The 21,978-nt window shown below is 56.2% G+C and overlaps 1 protein-coding gene across 1 annotated transcript in view; it reads left to right on the top strand.

The window, feature by feature from the left end:
- Window positions 1-21,978, top strand: part of FYCO1 (FYVE and coiled-coil domain autophagy adaptor 1) — a 74,318-nt gene that overhangs the window by 17,449 nt on the left and 34,891 nt on the right. The window contains exons 5-13 of the mRNA XM_042929081.1: window positions 3,290-3,396; window positions 5,334-5,477; window positions 8,963-9,053; window positions 10,218-12,512; window positions 13,574-13,666; window positions 14,295-14,413; window positions 16,309-16,476; window positions 19,366-19,515; window positions 20,202-20,419. Coding sequence (XP_042785015.1) covers window positions 3,290-3,396; window positions 5,334-5,477; window positions 8,963-9,053; window positions 10,218-12,512; window positions 13,574-13,666; window positions 14,295-14,413; window positions 16,309-16,476; window positions 19,366-19,515; window positions 20,202-20,419 — 3,385 coding nt within the window. The remainder of the gene's footprint in view (window positions 1-3,289; window positions 3,397-5,333; window positions 5,478-8,962; window positions 9,054-10,217; window positions 12,513-13,573; window positions 13,667-14,294; window positions 14,414-16,308; window positions 16,477-19,365; window positions 19,516-20,201; window positions 20,420-21,978) is intronic.

Raw genomic sequence — 21,978 nt, 5'->3', positions numbered from 1 at the left:
TTTCTTAAAACGCTGGTTATGCTAAGCAGCTTCCCTGGAGAGCAGAAAGCCAGGGCTTTGCTGTCTTAGAAAACTCTGGAACAGCACATTCTCCCTCTCTCTCTCTTCTCTCTCTCCCTCCCTCCCCCCCTCCCTCCCTCCCTCTCGCCCGTCTCTCCCTCCCCCCTCCCTCTTCTCTCTCTGCCTCCATCCCTCTCTCTTCTCTCTCTCCCCCTCTTCTCTCTCTCCCCCTCCCTCCCCTTCCTCCCTCCCTGCCACTCTCTCTTTCTCTCCCCTCTCTCTCTTTCCCCCTCTCTCCCCCCTCCCTCTCTCCTCCCTTTCTCTATTCCTCACTCTCTCCTCCCCCCTCTCTCTCTCCGTCCCCCTCTCTCCCCCCGTCCCCCTCTCTCCCCTGTCTCTCCCTCTCTCTCTGTCTTCAGCCTAGTCCCTCTGGGAGTGAAGAACTTTGCAGGTTCAGGAGCAACTAAACCCCTAGATGTGGGGCGGGAGGCCTAAAGGGTTTCTACCTTTCAGCTTCCTTTTCAGTGCCTCCTTAGTACAGTTCAAGTCCCGGTAAAGCCGGCAGCTGTGCCCCCTGGTGGCCCTCCCAGGGGCTCTGAGGTAGCCCTCAGAGGGTGCTCTGAGATCTCTTCCCGCCGCCTGCCAGCTGGAGCCCGAGGGGTTTCTTCTTACAGAGAATGACAGCATTAGATACGTTAGATACGTTGACACTGAGGGTCGAGCGTTTTCCACCCTCTGACATCTGGGAAAAGGAGGAAAGACGTTGGCTGTCAGGCGTCTGTTCCTTGGATTTCCATAACGTCCATGCAGCGCCACGGTCTTGAGCATTTTAATGCGTCACCCACCCAGAGAGGGTCTCATTGCCTTCTCTCCGAAAGTCTGGAAGAAGTTCTCGGTGTCGCTGTCCGGCCTTCCACTCCTCAGAGCACCGGAGGCCTTTGACTTTACGGCTTCAGACAGTTGAAGTCTGCCAATAAGTTTAGCTTAGTCCTCACGGCCCTGGGTTACAAAATGCTGAAATCTACCTCTTGCATAGCACACAGACTTTTAGATGATCCAAGGCCAGGGAAGCTGACTTCTCAAGCAAAAAGCGTTCCCTGCTTGCACGGACATTGTCGGTTTCCTGAAGGCTGTGTAGACCGTGCTCCCCGCAGGCACCCTTGGTGGGGATTCCCGGGAATGGCACCAGGCCACAGGGCTGCCGGGTGTTCGGGTTAACCGTACCGATGGAGTGTTGCCCAAAGCCGACAAGCCAGAAGGTAAAAGTTGATGGGTAAGGAGCATAGCTGGGCCCACCTCAGGCCCCCTCGGGGTGGGAATCAGCCCTTTAGGCTAAACTCATCCAAGGCTGTAATCAGCCACTTCCAGGGGTTCCGAATAAGCTCAACCTGGCCTACGCGTCTTTCCCTGAGACGGACAGGCTCCCTTCCGGGGTGCAGCGCGCCGTTGGGGTGTCAGCACAGTGGCCTGGCAGGAAACCGAATCTGCTCTGGAGTCCCTTGCGGACTTCCTGCCCTCTCCAGCTGTGGTAGAGCTTCTCGATACAGTGCGGCGAAGTTTGGACTAGGTGCTAAGCATTTAAGGAGATAGGTAAGGAAAATGAACCCATGACCTCAGAACACTAAAAAATAAAAAAAGCTGTGCACTGTTTTCACTCGGAGTACAAAGGATGTTGCAAGATACCTCTTTAAATAAATCACTCCACATATATGTAACATATATAATCAATTTGGGGGGCACCTGCGTGGCTCAGTCGGTTAAGCGTCCGACTTCGGCTCAGGTCATGATCTCACGGTTTGTGGGTTCGAGGCCCCCATCGGGCTCTGTGCTGACAGCTCGGAGCCTGGAACCTGCTTCGGATTCTGTGTCTTCCCTCTCTCTCTGCTCCTCCCCCACTAGCGCGCTCGCCCTCTCTCTCTCTCTCTCTCTCTCTCTCTCTTAAAATAAGAGGCTCACAGCCTCTCCTGTTCTTGATGCTTCACACCTTTTTATTTTTTTTAAGGCTACTTCATATTGTGGTATCGTTTTCTTGAGTCAGCAATCCAAAAACCCCCAGCTCTGAGCTGCAGGGGTGCTGCGTACCGGAATGTTTACCTCATCGATTCGAAAAGGCCGTACTTGAGGCTGTACCACAGATTTCCTGTCTCAAGCCCGTGCCACGGTTGGCGTCCTGATGGCGTGGGGTGTCAGGACCTTCTTTTGGTTGGAACGGGGCTGCCCCTGTCCCCCGCCAGCAGGTTAAACATTTCTCACCTCTGACGGGGTGAGGAGGGTATGGGGTCTGTACTTACCCCGCTCAGACCCCCGAGCCTGACAGGGCAGGGTACACATGGCAGCTTGAGGGGGCCCCGGATTCCTTCCCACTCACGTGGAGCTGCTGGGGGCGAAACATCGAGAATGAATCCCGTTACGCAAACCGGCCGCCTGTGCCCACAACTGGCAGAGCCCTGCTTTGGCCGCCTCACAGCAGAGTCTCTGGCCGGCACGCCCACCTCCCTCCCGATAAGCTTCCGGAAACCTCTCGAGAAGCCACGTTCGGGCACCGTGGGGTGAGGTTTCCAAGGCGGGCCCGCAGCTGGACCCTCCCGCGCTGTCCGTTTCAGACTTCCTGAAATGGAGCCACACGCGATGCTTTTCTTTGTTACCCCAGTGTGACCGGGCTGCCTCGAGAGAGCCCAGCTCTCTCTTACCCCCTGGGTACCTTCTGACCAAGTGCAGAGCTGGCCTATCTTAAATCCGACCGGGACGGCGTCGACACGTCCCGATTTTACTGATGGTTTCGTGAGAACACCGAGTGGGCCATCACACATCCATCCGAACTTCTTATAAGTCCCCCCTACGCACCCCTGCCTTTCCCTTCCTCTCTCTTCCCCTCCCACGGGGGCTCCAGCCGGCCTCCTGGCCTCTTCCCCTGCACCTCAAAACTAAGCCGGACATGAGGCAAACCGAGATGGCCCCTTCCTCGAGCTCGCTTCATATTGGTGTGAGGGGCCCCTCCTCTACCTGCCACATTTTCTCCTAAGTGTCCCCAGTGAGCTCCCACGGTGTCCCATCTGACGCCAAACCCAGGGCTCCGGGTGGAGCCGGGGCGGGAGAATGACACGTGCGTCCTGAAAGCGATGTCCCAGAGCCTCCCGTGAACGCGTCTTCCTTGCCGTGTTCCCCGGAGTCTGCGGGTCCTTCTCCCCTGAAGGACGCCAAGGGGTCTGGCTGCTTCAGGCCTCGCCCTCCGGGCGACTGGAGGTCAGGCTCCCGGCTCCTCATGGCCACGTGCTCTCCTCGTTTCCAGCTCCGGACATCTCTGGGAAGAGGAAGGGCGTTCGTTCGCTACTCCCTGGTGCACCAGCGGTTGGCAGATACCTTACAGCAGTGCTTCATGAACACCAAAGTGACCAGGTAAACGCACGGCCGCGCTGGGCTGCACGCCGCGAGCTGAGGTCCCCTCGTTCGGGACAGTGAGCCCACAGCAGACGCGCCTGCCGGGGTGGCCCCCCGGCCCTCCCACCCACGCGGTCCTCTCCCACCTGCCCGACAGCAGCACCGCCTGGTCCCAGGTGAGGACCTGAAGCCCCGAGAGGCCGAGGGCCTTTCTCCGGGCCCCACTGACGCTGAGTCCTGACGCAAGAGCTCGGATGCGGATCTCTGAGCTCGTAAGGCCGGGGAGTTTGCCCCCATGGCTGGCGTGTCCTGGGGCCTGACCCTGATGAATGGACGGGCCCCGCTGGCCACCCTGAACCACCGGGCCGCAGCCTTGGCCTCTCGGCAGATTCAGCTATGGGATTTTTAACCCCACCGAGCCCGGGGCCTCGCCCGAGACCCCGAGTCGACACCTGCTGGCTGTGTCTAGGCTCTCTGGACGTTGAAGTAGGTGGCCAGGTCGAGAGCCCGGGTTGTCCAGGGGGTCGGTCTTTGTGGCGCTGGTGCTGAAGCCTGGGCCGCGGGGGAGGGAGGGAGGGGACTGAGCGTGTCACCGGCGTGTGGAAAGAGGAGCTACAGGTCCGGCACCTATCAGCAGAACCTGCCGATTTCCCAGCAGCCTTTCCCAGCCCCCCCTCCCCCCTCCCTAGGGAGGGTTCTTCCACTCAATCAAAGAAATCACTTGTGGATTAAAAAAAAAAAAGGTTGGGGGAAAATACTGTGTTTCATTTGTCGTCTTTAAGATTGATTTGCATAAAGATGTATGTCTCATGCATGTGACGGGCTTTGTGAATTCAGGTGCGTTAAGAATCTTCTCACGTTTGGTTTGAAGATTATTTTGTTCCAGGTGTGTGGTAAGAACTGTCACAAGCAGCTTGGCTTCCAATGTGTCCCATTTCACAGGCGTCTTTGCACTCATCAGCGTGGCCTTTTTATTTATTTACTTTAAACTTTTTAGTGTGTGTTTATTTTTGAGAGGGATAGATTGAGAGCACAAGCAGGGGAGAGGCGGAGAGAAGGAAAGACAGAATCCCAAGCAGGCTCCGCACCGTCAGCGCACAGCCCGACGCGGGGCTCAAACTCACAAACCGCAAGATCGTGACCTGAGCCAAGATCAAGACTCGACCGCTTAGCCCGCTAAGCCACCCAGGCGGCCCTCAGTGTGGCCTTTTTAAATTAAAAAAAAAAAAAATTTTTTTTTTAATGTTTACTTATTATTGAGAGAGAGAGAGAGAGAGACAGACAGACAGACAGACAAAGTGTGAGCAGGGGAGGGGCAGAGGGAGAGGGAGACACAGAATCCGAAGCAGGCTCCAGGCTCCGAGCTATCAGCACAGAGCCCAAGGTGGGGCTTGAACTCACAAGCTGTGAGATCATGACCCGAGCTGAAGTAAGATGCTTAACCGACTGAGCCACCCAGGAGCCCCACAGTATGGCCTTTTTAAATTCTTCTTGCTCCAGGTGAAGCGAAACAACCAGCACCTCCAAGTGCAGATGTTTTGTTTCTTGGCTTTAACATTGGCATCTGGACAGAAGTTAGCCGTGAGCTCACCGTTCTGTTGTTGATTTCTCTACAAGGAATAGAAGATGAGGTTACATTTCAAAAAAGAAGAGTTCTTTCCCCAATAGCTGTCCCTTTCCGGGCAAATAATTGAGATTTAAGTTTTCTCATATCCTTTTTGGGGAAATAGGATGTAAACAATAAGTGAATATGCATCTAGTTCATTCCAGCAATTTCCTTGAAGAGCAAGCTCATTCGAAAGAAAATCAAATTGGTGTGTGTGTGTGTGTGTCTGTCTGAATTTAACTCATTAGTCACCGGAGTTAGAATTTGTTAAGGCAGAGCCGTATCAGGTTCAGTCTTTCCTTACCCTTTATTGCTCTTGCGATCAGTCCCTATCTGTGCTTCCCTGCAGTGACTGGTATTATGCACGGAGCCCCTTTCTGAAACCGAAGCTGAGCTCCGACATCGTGGGCCAGCTCTACGAGCTCACTGAGGTTCAGTTTGACCTGGCATCCAGGGGCTACGATTTGGACGCCGCCTGGCCGACGTTTGCCAGGTACTTTGACGAATCACTTGGTTGAAAAGACGGGGAAAAGAGATGCTTGAAGTTCTCCAGATTGCCCCCAGTGTCCTGCCAGCAGTTGGGTCCCTCGGTAAATTACATAAATAAAGGTTTGGCAGCTCTCTCAGGCCCTCCTGATCGAACAGACGTTGTTGTGTCTGTGATTAACGATGATAACATCGGAAGGCTCCAACCTGAAACTCTCCCCATCAGCCAGGTGGCAAATGAGTCAGTGGAGACACATATGCAAAACCTGAGGTTTCTTCAGTGTAAGGAACTCGGGGGCGGCCTGCGGGGAGCCGGTGGGTTTTTTCCTGGTTGTGTCCTTGCAGAGTTGCAGGCCGCAGGAGAGGGAGGTACAGCTCACCCATGCAGGGGTTGCTGGAAAAGCTGCAGGATTTTCACTTCTTACCAGTGTGGCACTCCCGTGCCACTCCAGGAGGGAGATGGGAGGGGACAGGCTCAGACAACAGGGGGACCTGCCCAAGGTCAGGGATGAGGTGCCAGACTCGAGCTCACCTCCAGTCCAGCATTCTTTGTTTTGCTTTCTGTTGATACAGATTTTTTCTTAATGTAAATTTTTATATTTTACATTAGGAGTATTTTCTATGTAGAGAAAAGTACTGGACGTGACGATGCCCATGGGCCAACCTCCGAGATCAAATAGCTAACCGTTTGCCGTATTTGCTGCACATGTCCTTTTTAAAACTTTTTAATTTTCAAAATCAATTCATAATTACCAGCAGAGTTGCCCCCGAAATGCCACAGAGCGTTCATCTGGCTGTTACCTCGATTTCCCTAATTACCAGTGTTTTACTACAACTGTTTCTATCATTCTTTCTCTTTATCGGTACATGCTGGTGTATTTCCTAGGCCATTTGAGAGTAAGTTACAGAGTCGATTCCCCTCTCTCTATTCCTAGGTACCTCATGGTGTATTTCCTAAAGTCAAGGGCACCCTCTTATGTATAACCTCAGGGTGGTTATTAAGATTGGGAAATGAATATTGATACAATGCTACTGATTTATAGGCCAGATTTTAGGAATTATCCCAATAATGTCTTTTATAAACCAAAAGCCAGCCCAGAAACACATGCTGCAATTAATGCCAGGTCTCTCTGATCTCTTTGAACTTGGAACAGTTTCCCTGTCTTTGTCTTTGATAGTGTAGACATTTTGGAAAAGCACAAGCCAATTATTTTGTAAAATGTTCCTTTGTTTGTGTTTGCCTAGGCTATTCCTCATTGTGAGGTGCAGGGTAAGTATTTCCAGAGGGAGTACCCCAGATGTTGTGTCCTCCTCAGCCTATCGTCTGGAGACACATGATGTTGATTTGTTTCATTACCAGGGTGGTTAACCGTGACTATTAAGTCATCTGGTGTTTCCAAGATCTCCCTAAAGTTACTGTATCTCCCTTTGTAATCAGTGTGTTTCTTTTTATTTTTTTTAATGTTTATTTATTTTTGAGAGAGACAGAGTGTGAGTGGGGGAAGGGGCAGAGAGAGAGAGGGTGACACAGAATCCCAAGCAGGCTTCAGGCTCTGAGCTGTCAGAACAGAGCCTGACAGGGGGCTCAAAATCTCGAACTGTGAGATCATGACCTGAGCCGAAGTCGGACACTTAACCGACTGAGCCACCCAGGCACCCCAAGTAAGCGGTGTGTTTCTTAGGGGAAGATATTTTACAATGAGGTTGTTACCCCATTTTTTGTTTCTAAATCTGCCACCTGTTAGTTTCAGCATCCGTTGGTAATTCTTGCCTGAGTCCGTCATGATTTTTCTGACTCCATTCCTCCTTCTACATTAGTAGCTAGCACCCTATCATAAGAAAGATCTTTTCCTTCTTCCTCATTCATGTATTGATTGATTGATAGCAGTGTTGACTCGTGGGTTATTTTATTCAGTGGGTTATAGTCTGTCACTGTAATCTTTCATTTTGAAGCTTAAATCATTCCGTATTTGCCCAGTGAGAGCCCCATCAAGCTGGGATTTTGGGGGTTTGGGGTTGTTTTTGTTTTTGGGGGGTATTTTTTTTTTTTTTTTGGTTGTTGTCATGTCTGATACTATCTTTGTAGGAAATAAAATCTGCCAGCTCCAAATAAAGCCCCACCCACCGTCAGGCTTTTCTCTTCAATTCCTGCCTAGAAGTAATCACAGCCCTGTAGTCGATGCAGGTCATTCCCAAGTATTCTTGTGTTTCACTGTGTGTGTATCCGTAGATATCTTATATACGTATGGTTTTGTTTTGTATTTATTTTTAAATTTTGCACACACCGAACCGTGAGATAGCCATCCGTTTGCAACTTGCTTTTGTTCATTTCACACGGTTTTAGACACACGGAGTTCTGTAGCTGTAGAGTGGGGTCAACAGGCCACAGCCCACACGGCTTGCCACACTCATTTCCGTGTTGTCCACGGCTGCTCTCCTGCAACAGTGGCAGAGTCGAGTTGTTGTGACGGAGACCATAAGGCTTGCAAGTGTGAAATGCGTTCTATGTGGTTCTTCACTAAAAAAGAGATCTCTGACCCATGGTATAGAGTATTCTCTTGTGCAAGTAAACCAGTTTATTTATTTATTTATTTATTTTTTTAAGTTTATTCTAAGAGGGAGAGCACATGCATGAGCGGGGAAGGGGCAGAGAGAGAGGAGGGGGAAAATCCCAAGCAGGCTCTGCACTGTCAGCACAGAGCCCGACGCAGGGATTAAACCCACCAACCGTGAGATCATGACCTGAGCCGAGATCAAGAGTTGGACGCTTAACCGACTGCACCACCTGGGCGCCCCGCAACTAAACCAGTTTATCTGCTTCCCTAGGGATACAGACTTAGGCTAGTTGTACTTTTGTTTTTTTCCTTTTTTAAATTTTTTTTAACGTTTATTTATTTTTGAGACAGAGAGAGACAGAGCATGAACGGGGGAGGGTCAGAGAGAGGGAGACACAGAATCCAAAACAGGCTCCAGGCTCTGAGCTGTCAGCACAGAGCCCGACGCGGGGCTCGAACTCACGGACCGCGAGATCACGACCCGAGCCGAAGTCGGACGCCCAACCGACTGAGCCACCCAGGCGCCCCAGGCTAGTTGTACTATTATGACCACTGCAAGGCTGCCTCCAAACACCATGTCACCTTTATTTCTCAGATTGATTGCCACTTTTCCCTCACGAGCAGACTATGACAGGAACAGAGATGTAAGGAAAATTTAAAGCAAAAATTGGGAAGTAATATGTTCATTTCGTTCTTTTTGGGCAGCGGGTGGAGAGGCCTTACATTGAAACTCAGCAGTGGAGTGCATCCGCTGTAGACCCACGTAAATCTGCCCTTTGGCAGAAGCTGATGGATTTTGCCTTGTTACGCTCTATCTGGGAGGGCACTGCCCCCTCCCACCACTGGGTGCCTTGTGATAACCAAGGCCCCCGGGTGCATGTACGCGCGTGTGTATTTCCTGCTCTGACCCAGGCCTGTCTGCTCTGTGGCCCCACAGGAGGACGCTGGCCGCTGGCTCCTCTGCCTACCTGTGGAGACCCCCCAGCCGAAGCTCCAGCATGAGCAGCTTGGTGAGCAACTACCTGCAGGTAATGCCAGAAAGGCTGGGGATTTCCTCCCTACCGTGTCAGCCAGCGTATGTCCTTGCTGCTTACAATGGGGGGGGGGGGGGGGGGGCTGTTCTCAGACACCTTTTGTTCCAGCCAGAGCAACGTAAACCCTCAGTTATACCCTGTGCTTCCTACAGTCCAGGTTTTTATAACCCAAGAGAATTTAGGCCTTTTGGAGGTTAGATTTTGTTAGAAGCTTTTAAAGTATCTTTTTTTTTTTTTTAATATTTATTTATTTATTTTTGGAAGAGCATGAGCTGGGGAGGGGCAGAGAGAGAGGGAGACAGAATCCGAAGCAGGCTCCAGGCTCCGAGCTGTCAGCACAGAGCCCGACGTAGGGCTCGAACCCACGAACCGTGACATGATAACCTGAGCCGAAGTCGGACGCTTAAACCGACTGAGCCACCCAAGGTGCCCCGAAGCAGTTTGGCACTTGGGTTAAAAGCAGCTGACTGTCCCCCGTGAGTTGTGTGACCCTGGGCAGACCACTCACCCTCTTGAAACCTCAGCTGTCTCATCTAGAAAATGGGGGCATGAAAGTCATCGTAGCTCACGAGGTGATGTTGCGGACTGAGTGACGGAGTGCACGCACAGTGCTTCCGGGCTGGACATAGACCAGTGAGGGCTCAGTCGGTGTTCGTGGGCAGGGTGAATTTTGTTAACTGTGTTAGAAAGTGAATGTATCATAGCTGCATGTAGTTCTATAGGAAAGAGCAGTGCAGTTAAGAACAAGATGTAAAAATAGGAAAAGCATTAAGACTGGCGAATAAATGGAGCTTTAACTGTTTTGTGGTTGAATCACAACAGGAGTTGTAGGTCTGGAGCAGTGGTGGACAATAATTTGAATGTAACTTAACGAATCTAAGCACCAGTGTCCATTACGCTCCCAAAGCTACAGGAGGCTGGATGGGACACGCGGGTTCCGAGGCCCCGGGCGGAGCTCACGTGTGTGGGTTGTGCCTTTAGGATGCGCCCTGACCTCCTGCAGCTCATGCTTCCAGCCCTTTGGCTAGCTCGATAGACCAGCCTTACGTCCCGTGATTGCTGTATTTTGGTCTCTGTTCTCATCAAACTCGAGCCCTTTTCCCAGGAGCCGCGTAGCTTCCGTGCCAAAGCCACTTGTGTTCTCTTTCTCCTCCCCAGACTCAGGAGACGGCCTCCAGCTTTGACCTGAGCGGCCCCTTACACAACGAGGCGCTGGAGGGCTTCGACGAGATGCGCCTGGAGCTGGACCAGCTGGAGGTGCGGGAGAAGCAGCTGCAGGAGCAGGTGCACCAGCTGGACACAGAGAACCAGGAGCTGAGGGCGACCGTCAGCCTGCAGGGGGAGCAGCTGCAGACGGAGAGGGAGAGGGGCCGTGCCGCGGCTGAGGACAACGCCCGCCTCACTCGCCTGGTGGCCGAGCTCCAGAAGCAGTGGGAGGTCACCCAGGCCACACAGAGCGCCGTGAAGGAGCTTCAGGAGTGCCTGCGGGCCCTGGAGCGGGGAGTGGCGGAGAAGGAGGAGGATTCCCACTCGGCCCTGCGGCGGCTGGAGTCCGTGCTGCAGCCTCTGGCCCGGGAGCTCGAGGCCGCGTGGGGCTCGCCGGACAGGAAGAACCCGCGGTCGGCAGAGCGGGAGGCAGATTCGGTGCCTGCTCCGGTGCCGGACACGCCGGGGCGGCGGAAGCCCCTCCCCGGGGACCCGGCGCCGGAGACCCAGGAGCTGGGGGAGAAGCTTCGGGCCCTGGAGAGAGAGCACGCCAAGGTCCAGGAGCTCAGCAGGCAGCAGAGCGCCCAGCTGGGGCAGCTGGCCGAGGAGCTGCGGCTGAAGGAGGAGGCCCGGGCCGGCCTGGAGCACCGGCTGGAGGAGCTGGCCGGGAAGGGGCAGGAGGCCACCCGGCTGCGGCGACAGCTGCACGAGGCCCTCGCCCACCTGAGCTCCCTGGAGGAGGAGCTGGCAGAGGTGAGGCAGGAGGAGCGGCAGCGGCGACAGGAGAAGGAGTTGCTGGAGCAGGAGGCCGGGGCTCTGGCGCGGCAGCTGCGGGTCCTGGAGGCCCAGCTGGCGCAGCTGAGCCAGCACGTGGGTGACCTGGAGGAGCAGAGGCAGCAGCTCGCCCGGGACAGAGACCACCTGAGCCAGAAGGTGGGGGCGCTGGAGCGGCTGGCCGAGCAGCCGGGGCCCCCGGGCGCCACCCCGCGGCAGGCCTCCGGGGGGCCGGAGGAGGGGCAGCGCAGCCCACAGGAGGGCCAGACAGGTGGCCCCGAGACGCCAGGGGGCGGACGGGAGGAGAGGCTCCAGCAGGCCGACGGGGAGCTGAAGAAGGAGCTGCAGAAAGCACTGGAGCGCAACCAGCTCCTCGAGGGCAAGCTGCAGGCCCTGCAGGCCGACTACCAGGCGCTGCAGCAGCGGGAGGCGGCCATCCGGAGCTCCCTGGCCTCCCTGGAGTCTGAGCAGGCCAGCATCCGGCACATGGGAGACCAGATGGAGGCGAGCCTCCTGGCCGTGAGGAAGGCCAAGGAGACCATGAGGGCCCACGCGGCGGAGAAGGAGGCCGCCCTGCGGAGCAAGGAGGCCGAGTGCCAGCAGCTGCAGGAGGCAGTGGGGCAGTGCCGGCAGCGGGCAGAGGCCCAGGAAAGGGAGCTCAAGGCTCTTGAGAGCCAGTGCCAGCGGCAGACCCAGCTGATCGAGACCCTCCGTGCAGAGAAAGGCCAGCAGGGGCTCGGCCCCCCCGAAGGCACCGCCCCCCGGGAGCCGGGGGCCCGGCTGGCCCCGAGTCAGGCAGAGCCAGAGGCCCGGCAGGGGGAGGCGGGGGTGCCAGACCTTCAGGCCGAGCTCCAGGCAGCCCTGGGTGACCGGGAGAAGGCCCAGAGCCAGCTGAGTGTGGCCGAGGCCGCTCTGAGGGAGCACAGGGCCCTCGTGCAGCAGCTGCAGGAGCAGAACGAGGCCCTCAAGAAGGCCCGCGGTCGGGAGCCGCCGCAGGGCTCGGGGCACGAAGGGGCGCCGCGGGAGGACAGGGCCGAGGAGGAGCAGTCCCAGGCAGGACACGGCTCCCGGGAAGCCCCGCTGGGACAGGCCGAGCCGCGGGAGCAGCTGCCCGGGGCCAGCGCAGACACAGCCGAGCCCCACGGCCACCGCTGCACTCAGCTCGTGGAGAAACAGCAGGCGGAGGAGGCCCTGGCCCGCGCCGTCCAGGAGCTCCGTGACGCCAGAGAGGCGGCCTCAAGGGAGCGGGAGGGCCTGGAGCACCGAGTGGCTGGGCTGCAGCGAGAGAAGGACAGCTTGCAGGAGAGGCTGAAGGTGGCCGAGGAGGCGGCCCGCTCCTTGCCCGGCCTGCAGGCCCAGCTGGCCCAGGCCGAGCAGCGGGCGCAGAGCCTCCAGGAGGCCGCACGCGAGGAGCTCAGCGCTCTCAAGTTCCAGCTGAGCACCGAGATCATGGACCACCAGAGCAGACTGAAGGTAGTCCCGGCCTCGACCCCCGCTGCGGCGGGGCCCGACGGGCCCACGAGAGGATAGGACGCGTCTGCAGCCATGTGGCACGTGACGGCCTAAGAATGTACCGGGCAGCCGGGCAGACATGGCTAGGCCACAGCACCCTTCCCCCGCCCCCCCGCACTGACACTTTAGGGCACGTGTCCAGAGCAACGCCCCAGCCCAGAAGTCTAAACCCAAGGTGGTTGCAGACGGGTTTGGCTCATACGGAGTGGCTTTTTAAAATTAGTAGCCAGCATTTAAAGAGCCAGATGTTTACAAATTCAGTCTGGGGGCTTCCTTTGAAATCTCAGAAGATCTCAGAGACTGTGCCCTCCTTGCCACCCGGCAGCAGTCGCCAGGAGCTGGGTGGTGGCTGCCCCCTTTCAAGGACACACGCACCCTTTGGTGTTTTCCTTACACTCGTTTAGGTACTTGCCCAGCCCCTCTGGGCCTGTGAGTTTGAGACCCTTGCCCTAGCCTCTAGAACCTACTGCAGGCACCAGCACTTCCCGCCTGCGAGCCCTGTCCCTGGGTTTTCTGGCCCTTCACGTGCCATCCTGATGACAGGCGCCGTGGTAAGAAACTGGCTCAGTTAGTTTGTCACAAAGCCCTTGGGATAGACAGCGGGCTCCCACGTGCCTTCGGGACTGCACAGAGAAAAAGGGTTAAGAGTGGCTACGACCCAGGACACGAGCAGGATGGCCGTGGGGTTTGGGCTTCCAGACTTGCTCGTTTGCACCGAGGTCTGTGCTCACTCCCAGACACAGATGTGCCTCCCGCGCTGTGTCACCCATCCTGTGCTGCTCCGTGTGGCTCATGGGGCACTTTTTTCCTTGCAGAAATTAAACCCTAAGTTTGAGGACCAAACTCAGTTTCTTAGTAAGCTTGAAAGGATGTTGTCACCAGTGAAGCCCAAAGCTTACTGAGTTTGGTGCAGAAGAGAGGGGTAGCTTGTTTTTACCCATTCGGGGGAATGGGGCTGCGGGGGGGGGATGTCTCCGTATGTCAGGACCCCACTTTGACGACCCCTCTCTCATCATCTCCAGGCTGCCAGTGAAGACTGCGGGAGCCTCAGGGCCCAGCTTGAGGAGCGAGGCCGGCAGCTGCAGGCCGCCGAGGAGGCTGCGGAGAGGCTGAAGGTAGGCCCCGGGGAGTGTGCTGACCAGCGGCCCGGGAGCCTGGGGTGCCCACCTCTGCCCGGTCGTTCCCACCCCAGTGTGTGCGCCTGTCAGGGAACAGGGCCCGGCATGCTTTCCACTGGACCCGTTAGGAGGGCCGCCCGCAAGGCTCCCAGTTCCCGAGCCGGAGCTCCCATCCGTACGGCCCTGTAGGCATCCTGGGTGTGCACCGCAGCCTTCTACCTCCTGGACCCCTGGCTGGGGCTGCCAGCTGTGGTTTCCAGCCAGCCGTATGGAAAGGAAACAGACTGTGCTCCTCAGCCGTCTCTGCAGGCGTCTCTTGAGCCGGTGGTTCTGAACCCAGGGGGAGCCCTGCCCCAGCCACCCCTCCGAGATTCGGATTCCTGCGGCCCCCCCCAAGCACCCCAACGCCTTGCAATTAATACTCGGGGGCTAGAATTACAAACAGGAGTGTGTCACGCCCCGCCAGCGCAGACCAAAGGTTCTTGGCCTCTTGAACTTAAAACCCCCTCCAGTTAAAAGAGACCCAACCAGATGGGGCGGAGAGCCAGGTCCCTTCCCGGCCTGCCGCGAGGGCTCTTGTTAAGACACTCTTGCTAAGCGTCTTCTCCTCGATGTCCTGTGCCAGGCCACCCGGGCAGAGCTGGGAGAGAAGCTGAACTGCACCAGCAAGCGTCTCGCAGAGTGCCAGGCCGCCCTGCGGAAGAAGGACGAGGAGGGGGCTGTCCTGCGCGAGAGCTTGGACAGGTTAGTTACACGGTCCGCCCGCACAGCCAGCGGTGGGGGCTTCGGGGAAGGAGGGCTTTGGTGCAGTCACGTAGAAGCGCGGCCGCTCGCATCGGGTGAAAGAAGACCTTTTCCAAGAAAAGCCACAGGCTCGGAAGGGGCTTTGCCAGAAGCGTACCCCGGAGGGCCGGCGGCGTCCGACAGCACGTAGGTGATGGCGACAGGAGCGCAGGCCAGACCAGACCGTTTGGCTCGAGTCTGTTTCCCTGACAACTGCCCCACCAAAGTACTCGGACAGATAGCTCTGCGTCTGGTCTCGTGTTAGGGTACTGGCGTGTGTGTGTGTGTGCGTGTGTGCATGCTTCCCCACTACGAGCTGTGACTCGAGCTCTTCCTCGTTTCTTTTGTGAAATGAGAGTCTGCAGGTTGGGGGTTGGGGAAGCCTTCCGGGCACCTGCCAAGGGTGAGTGAGTGTGCCCGGCACCAGGCCGGCTTTTCTTCCTGCAGACTCTTGCCGCTGCGTCTGTGTCTGTCCATGGTGCTGCCACCCTCCATCATGACTGTTCTAACCTTGGAGGGTGGCCCTACTTGTGCAGCCCCGAGGCCGCCCCGAGCCTCCTCACTTTCAGGCGATGGGGGGCGGGGGGGCTGGGGTTGGGCATCATTTGGTGATGAGGCCAAGCCAGTCCTGCCAGGGATGCTGGGTCCCAGTTACCCGGGTGCCCCCAGCGAAGACTGGCACCCCGCACTGTCCTGAGGCTTTCCATTCCCTGCCCGTCCCTCATCGCCTCCCACCGCCCGGCTTCTGAGGTGGGCCCAGGCCCAGCGTGAGATCTAGAGCACGCTGGGTGTTCAGTAACCCGGATGTACATCTCTTCCCATCTGACTCCTCCAGAGTTCAGACTCCGTAGGGCTCCTGCTGCCCAGTCGTGTTCACGCGGTAATAAAAGTAGCAAGAACCTCCTAAGTTGGTGGCATTAAAAAAAAAAAAAAAAATGCATGTTTGTAAGATCTCAGAGTAGTTGTTTTAGCTGCTCAATGTCGCATAATCTGCCTGCCCAGGATTGGATTTTACTTTACTCATCGGGTGCACGCCCACGGGGTCATTTTGGTGGACGGTGTCTAGTAAACCACTTCCCGACAGCTTTATACTGGGCGTGGGAAGACTGGATTAGATAGAGATTAATTAGTCTCTGCAGAGCCCTCTGTCTCGTGGAGCTTCTGTGAATGCCTTGCCAGGCCTGGGGGTTTGTAGCACATCCCTGGGAAACCACTGCCCTCGGGGCCAGGTGAGCCGCGGGTGGTGCGGGCAGGGCCAGGAGGACCATGATCTGGCACCACGGAGACGAGGGGACAGAGCTCCTGAGGCCTCCGGGCCGTCGGGTCAGCACCTGGCATTGCCCGTTGAGTGCCCACTGTGTGCCCAGCACCGGCCCCGTGCACAGAGCCCCAAAGACACCTGGGAGACGGGTCCTCGTCCGCGTGGTCACCTCCAGGGAGCTACTCCTGTGTTCTTTCTGTCCCGACTCTGTTTTCCTCTTGCAAACCTCCCCAGCCCCAGCCCATGAACCATACCCGTGGGGCTTCTCTCATAACCTCAGTGCGGCCTGAAAACCAATTGGGTGGAGTTAACTCAGCTGAGGTGCTCCCAGCAGCCTGAGGTCACCTGCCCTCCCCGAATGTCCACTGTATTGGCTGCAGGGGCTCGTGTGTGAAGAGTCTGGGTGTGCGAGGGGGGTTTTGAAGGCCAGGAGGGTACGTAACCTGCGAGCGGGTGGTACCAAGGGGCGCCCCCACCGTGAGGGGGAAAGGCTGGGAGGATGGCGGGAGCCTTCGTTAGAGGGCTGGGTTAGCCCAGAGGCCTGGGGGAAGCCGGAAGTAGGAGCCACTCAGTAAACTCCCCACCCCTCCACCAGGACCCAGAAGGAACTCGAAAAGGCCACGACAAAAATCCAGGAGTATTACAACAGACTCTGCCAGGAGGTGACGAACCGGGAGAAGAATGACCAGAAGATGCTCGCGGACCTGGATGACCTGAATAGAACCAAGCAGTACCTGGAGGAGAGGCTGATCGAGCTGCTCAGGTGAGAGCGTGGGGCGAGCAGCCGTCTGCCCCTCCCTCCCCCGCCCCGAGCTGGGTTTCTCTGTAAAGAAAGGTAGCTGTTCTTGAAAGGTCTGTTCGCGGGAAGGGGGCCCGTGTCCGTCTGTGCTGTGTTGTTAAGGCCTCCCACACGGACAGGGGCTGCTTGGGCCCTCGGCAGCCTCGTACGAGTGGATTTCACCGTTCCCACCAGGGCTCAGCTGAGTCTGTGTTGTCACACTGCCGGGGAATCATTTTTCAAGTCTCTGTGTGCGTAGCCACGAGAGTGACGGCAAGTGCCGTCTCGTATCCTGAGGAATCTCTCCATCCCCTTGCCCCTCTTTCACGAGCCGTTTTCCCCTTCTCCTCCGTCCCACCTTTCCCCAGTGCCGGGCCTCCCAAACCCGTACACCTGCAGGTGGCATCGCAAGTGTGTGAGCCGGGCCGGCTGGGCCCTCGGAACCCGGAGGACACACGTGCTCTGCTCCTGCCGCTTGGTGCCACACAGGCATTGGGCCCGGCTTGCCACATCGCCTCCCCTCTGAAGAAAAGGTGCAAGTCCGGACTTTCAAGTGAAACTGGCCTGACTTTTCAAGTTGGAGAGAGTGGTTCAAAACCGTTTTTTTTCTTGTTTATATTTTTCTGTTTTCTTAAGTTTATTTACTTATGTTGAGAGACAGAAAGGGAGAGACCGCACGAGCTGGGGAGGGGCAGAGAGAGGGAGAGAGAATCTCAAGCAGGCCCCACGCTATCAGCGCAGAGCCCGACGGGGGGCCTGATCTCACGAACCACGAGATCATGACCTGAGCCGAAACCAAGAGTCAGAAGACGCTCAACCAACTGGGACACCCAGGCGCCCCTAAAGTCTTAACTTTCTCATATGGAAATTTGCAGATGTACAGCAACAGGCCAGCACAGTGCACTTCAAGTACCTGCCCCCCGCTTCAGCGTCCTTCACCTCGCGGCCAGTCTTGTTTCATCCAGAGACCCGCCGTGTCCCTCACCCCCCCCAGATTATTTTGATGCAGATTCCAGATTTATTATTTCATCTCCAAATGTTTCAGTATGTGCTTCTCTTAAGACAAGGACTCTCCATTTTGTGCCACCACGGTGTCATCGCCGTGCTTAAAAATTAACCGTGGTTCCCAATATCATTAAGCATCTGGTCAGTTTCGTGTTTTTCCTATTGTTTTTTCCTTACATTTTTTTCTAATGAGGATCTGGATCCATACGTTGCATGGCAAGATGTTAGATCTCTCTTACTTAGTCTGATTTGGCCACTGTGTCTCTAACTTTTTCTTCACAATTTACTTTTGAGGAAGCTAGGTCTTTCGTCCGGTAGAGTTTCCCACAGCCTGGATTTTGCCAGTTGTGTCTCCATGGCACCACGTAACATGTTCTCCCAATCTTTGTTATTTCTTGTGAATTGTTAGCTGAAACCAGAGCCGTGATTCTCTACCCTACGTGCACATTACAGTCCCTAGGGGAGCTGTTAAAATGATACCCACGTCCAGACCCTACCCAGTCCAACCAAACTGGAATTTCTGGGAGCAGGGCCCAGGGATCAGTGAGCCAGAGTGGAGAACCGCTGCTCTACTAGAGGCTGGCTCAGACCCAGATTCAAAATGTTCTCAAGAACGCCTCATAGAATTGGTTTATAGTTTGGGTCTTTCCTTCAGGAGCCCACGTAAGATCTGATTAGCCCATTCTTTGCGATGTTCGCAGCCTAAAAGCACTGCCTAAATCTGCCAATTCATTTGGGGTTGCAAAATGGTGACACTAAATTCCACCTGATCTGGAAGTGTAAAACCTCTGCCCACGTATCATCGATTTGCAGATTTGGGACTCAGGGTACTTACGACCTGTGAGCTCAGACATGTTCTTGAGGCGTGTGATGGAGAAGCCCGAGTCCTGACTGCGTTCCCGCATTTCAGGGAGTGGGTCCCTGGCCTCCTGGGGACAGAAGGGATGGGCTGCGGACCTGCGGGGAGGGTGATGCCGGTCCAGGGCATGAGTCTTCCTGCTTCCTGACTACAGCAGGCACCTGAAGAACCTGTCAGTTGCATGCCCTGGCTTTTGTATTTAAGGGGAGAGTCTGTGGCCTTGGAGTCCATTTCTGGTGGTGGCATCAGTTTGTCACCAGACCTCGGTGGCTCTAGTGTTACTCTTTGGGACTCAGGTGTTGTCAGGGCTGCCTTGACCTTGGGATGGTGGCCGGGGTTCCATCTAGGAAAGAATGAAACCTTCCCAGGTCAGAAGCTGTAATAGCAGCAACACGGAAACCTCTGTGCGCATCTGCCCTGTGTGTCAGGCATGTTCTGACACCTGCCAGACCTTTCTGGAAAGCCTCCCTGTGCTTCCGGTCTTGCTTCCCGGAGCGCATAGCATCTCCCTGAGGAGTAAGGGAAAGTAACATCCATCAGGCTTTCCGGCGAGGATGCCTTTCATCTCCAACGATTACTTGTTACTTGAGCAGACCATAAACACATAAGGGTTTCTGAATACATGTATGATTCGTGTGGGCAGTACATTCGAGGTCCTTGGGCTCGGAGCACGCCGTGTGTCCTATAATTATGACAGCCTGTTACACCTTAAACTCCAGGTGACCGTGTACAGCATCGTTTAGATCCCTGAGCAGTGTGTGGCCCGTGCGGGTGCTGGCAGCTCTTTGCGGCCGCCGGCACCCCGTACGTGCATCACGGTCCCCTCTGCCCGCACATACGTGCCGTCAGCTGAGTCTGGGACCGATGCAGGGGACAGACGAGTGTTTCCAAGTGGAGTGAATCTTCCTTCCACGTCTTGGGAAATTTGCACTCGGTCTTCGGACGTGATTCCGGGATCACCCTGCTGTTGTCATGGATTCCTCTCTGATTCCGATGTGGCTCTGTCCCAGGGACAAGGATGCTCTCTGGCAAAAGTCGGACGCCCTGGAGTTCCAGCAGAAGCTCAGCGCTGAGGAGAGGTGGCTCGGGGACGCGGAGGCCAGCCACTGTCACGGCTGCAAGCGGGAGTTCAGCTGGATGGTGCGGAGGCACCACTGCAGGTCAGCGGGCGGGGCGCAGGCGCCGCCGTGTGTCTGGGAGGAGCACGTGGCCATCCGGTCTTCGGGGAGCCAGGCGCGGGTCCTGGCGGGCTGCGCAGGGATCCCTGAAGGGGGCGCAGGTCGGGCGCAGGGGTGCGGGCAGAGTCAAGGGGACCCACCCGGCTGTGGAGCAGCCAGAGAGCGGCAGCCGTCGGCCTCCCTCAGGCTGCGGGGACCAGAGGGAAGGCGGCGTTCCCGGAGCCCAGGGAGAGCGGGGGCTGAGGCTTTGCTGGGAGAACCCAGACGGCAAAGACCCTCCTAGGGCCCGAGGAAGGGTGGGCAGAGTTATTCCTATAAATCTCAGTGGGGGCCAAGGCAGATAGAAAGTCATCAGCACGGCCCCGGGTGGGTCTGTGGCCCCTCAGAGCCTCTCAACCCCCACGTCAGTGTGTCCCAGAAGGCGGGCTCGACCACGTACCCTACCCCCTGCCTCCCGGCACCTGGGGAAATAAAACGTCGCCTCCCAGTGGGCTTGTCAGGATGGCTTCAGCCGGCATCTCACCAAACTGACCGCGAGGCCACGTTCCTGAGTGGGGGCGGAGCCCCGCCCGAGGAGCCGTGTGGCCTCCAGAGCCCGGTTCTGGTGCCGGGCAGACCGCAAGGCCCGTGGTGCGGCGTCCTCACGGCCCGTGCTTGTTTCACCCCAGGATCTGTGGCCGCATCTTCTGTTACTACTGCTGCAACAACTACGTCCTGACCAAGCACGGCGGCAAGAAGGAGCGCTGCTGCAGGGCCTGCTTCCGCAAGTTCAGTGACGGCCCCGGCTCCCCCGACAGCGCCAGCTCGGGCACCAGCCAGGGAGAGCCCAGCCCTGCGCTGTCGCCGGCCCCAGGCCGAGCCGGGCCCCAGGCCGCCGGAGGCCAAGGTCAGGCTCCCGCCCCTGCCCTCCCCGCCCCCGTGTGCTTAGGTGCCACCCCCCCCCCCCGTGGCTGGTCAGCTTAATTCAGTGTTTTCCGGACTCGGGCGTTAGAGAGGCACCAAAAATGTATTGCGCCAATTTGAGACTTTCCGTTTTTATGTAGTTAGGATAGAAAGAGAATTGAAAGGTGAATAACTTTCTCCTGATACGATTCAGCGCTACTTAATGCGAGGTCCGTGTACTTCGTAACTCAGTGCGCTACCAGTGGGACGTCCCCCACACCGTGGATAATACTGCCTTCGGAGCCTCAGCCCCAAGAACCCCGCCCTCCCAGCGGAGCAGCCACGGGCCCGGAGCTGCGTGGAAATGACCACATCCTTCACCTTCTTCCTGTGGCTCGAGCCACGGCAGGCCGAGGAGGACGCGTTCTCCTGCGCCCTCTCACTGCGCTCGGGGAGAGGAAGTGGGATCCGGTTCCCTCTGCCCCTGCTCCCAGCACAGCCCCGCCGGGCGGGCCAGGCTGCCCTCTCGGCACTGCCCTGGGGATACAGACTAGCAACGAGGCAGGCCTGACACGGCAGGGGCAGGAGCGAGGCTGGGCCCGGCTCAGGCAGCACCGTCTCCCGCGGCTGGTCCCTCTGGGCTCCTCCTTGGCCTCTGCCTGGGCGCAGGTCAGCCAGCCTTCCGAGATCCCGTGAGTTCCCCTCTTGTTTAACTGGACCATCAAGGAGGTTGGCAGGCCCCGTTCTGTATATTGGGTACGAAGAACCGCGTCGAGTTGGCAGGATGCACTGTGAACACAGCCTTCCTCAAACAGTATCTTTCTCAAACGCGTTTTTCATTCTTTTTTATCAAGTTTTGGGAGTCCTGTATAGATTCTGGGTAGAACTTATTTAATAGATCTGTTTCACGGATACCTTTTTCCCAACCAGAAACCCGTCTTTTCACCTTTCAAAGAGCGGAAACGTTTTCCAAAACACGGAAGGTTGGAATTCTCATGAAGTCCGATCCATCAATTTTTTTTTTGCCTTATGGATCAATTTTTTTCTTATCTTTTGGGATCATATCTATCTTTGCTTACCCTAAGGACACAAAGATCTCCCGGTTTGTTTGTTTTTCCTAGAAATTTCACGGTTTTAGGTCTGTGATCCATTCTGAATTGATTTTTGTGTATGCTACAAGCCACATGTAGAGATTCATTTTTTTGCATACGGCTGTCCAGTGTTTCCACCACCATTGGTTAACAAGTCCATTCTCATAGAACTGCCTTTGCACCATTTTCTAAAATCAATTGCTCTTATGTATGTGGGTCTGTATCCAGACTTTCTGACTCATCCCATGTATCCATGTGCCTTCTCTTTCACCAATACCACACTGTCGAGATCACCATGGTGTTCTAATGAGTCTTCAAAGCAGGTAGAGCGGGTCCCCTCTAGTTTTGTTCTTTATCAGAGTGTTGGCTATCCTAGGTGTTTTGCATATCCATGTAAATTTTATTTTATTTCTTTTTAACTTAAACTCCAGTTAGCTGACTAGACGTATAGGCTAGCATTGGTTTCAGGAAT

The sequence above is a fragment of the Panthera leo genome, chromosome A2 (assembly GCF_018350215.1).
Source record: "Panthera leo isolate Ple1 chromosome A2, P.leo_Ple1_pat1.1, whole genome shotgun sequence".
Lineage (NCBI taxonomy): Eukaryota > Metazoa > Chordata > Mammalia > Carnivora > Felidae > Panthera > Panthera leo.
The sequence above is the reverse complement of the archived record's forward strand: the minus strand, read 5'-3'. Positions and strand labels throughout refer to the sequence as shown.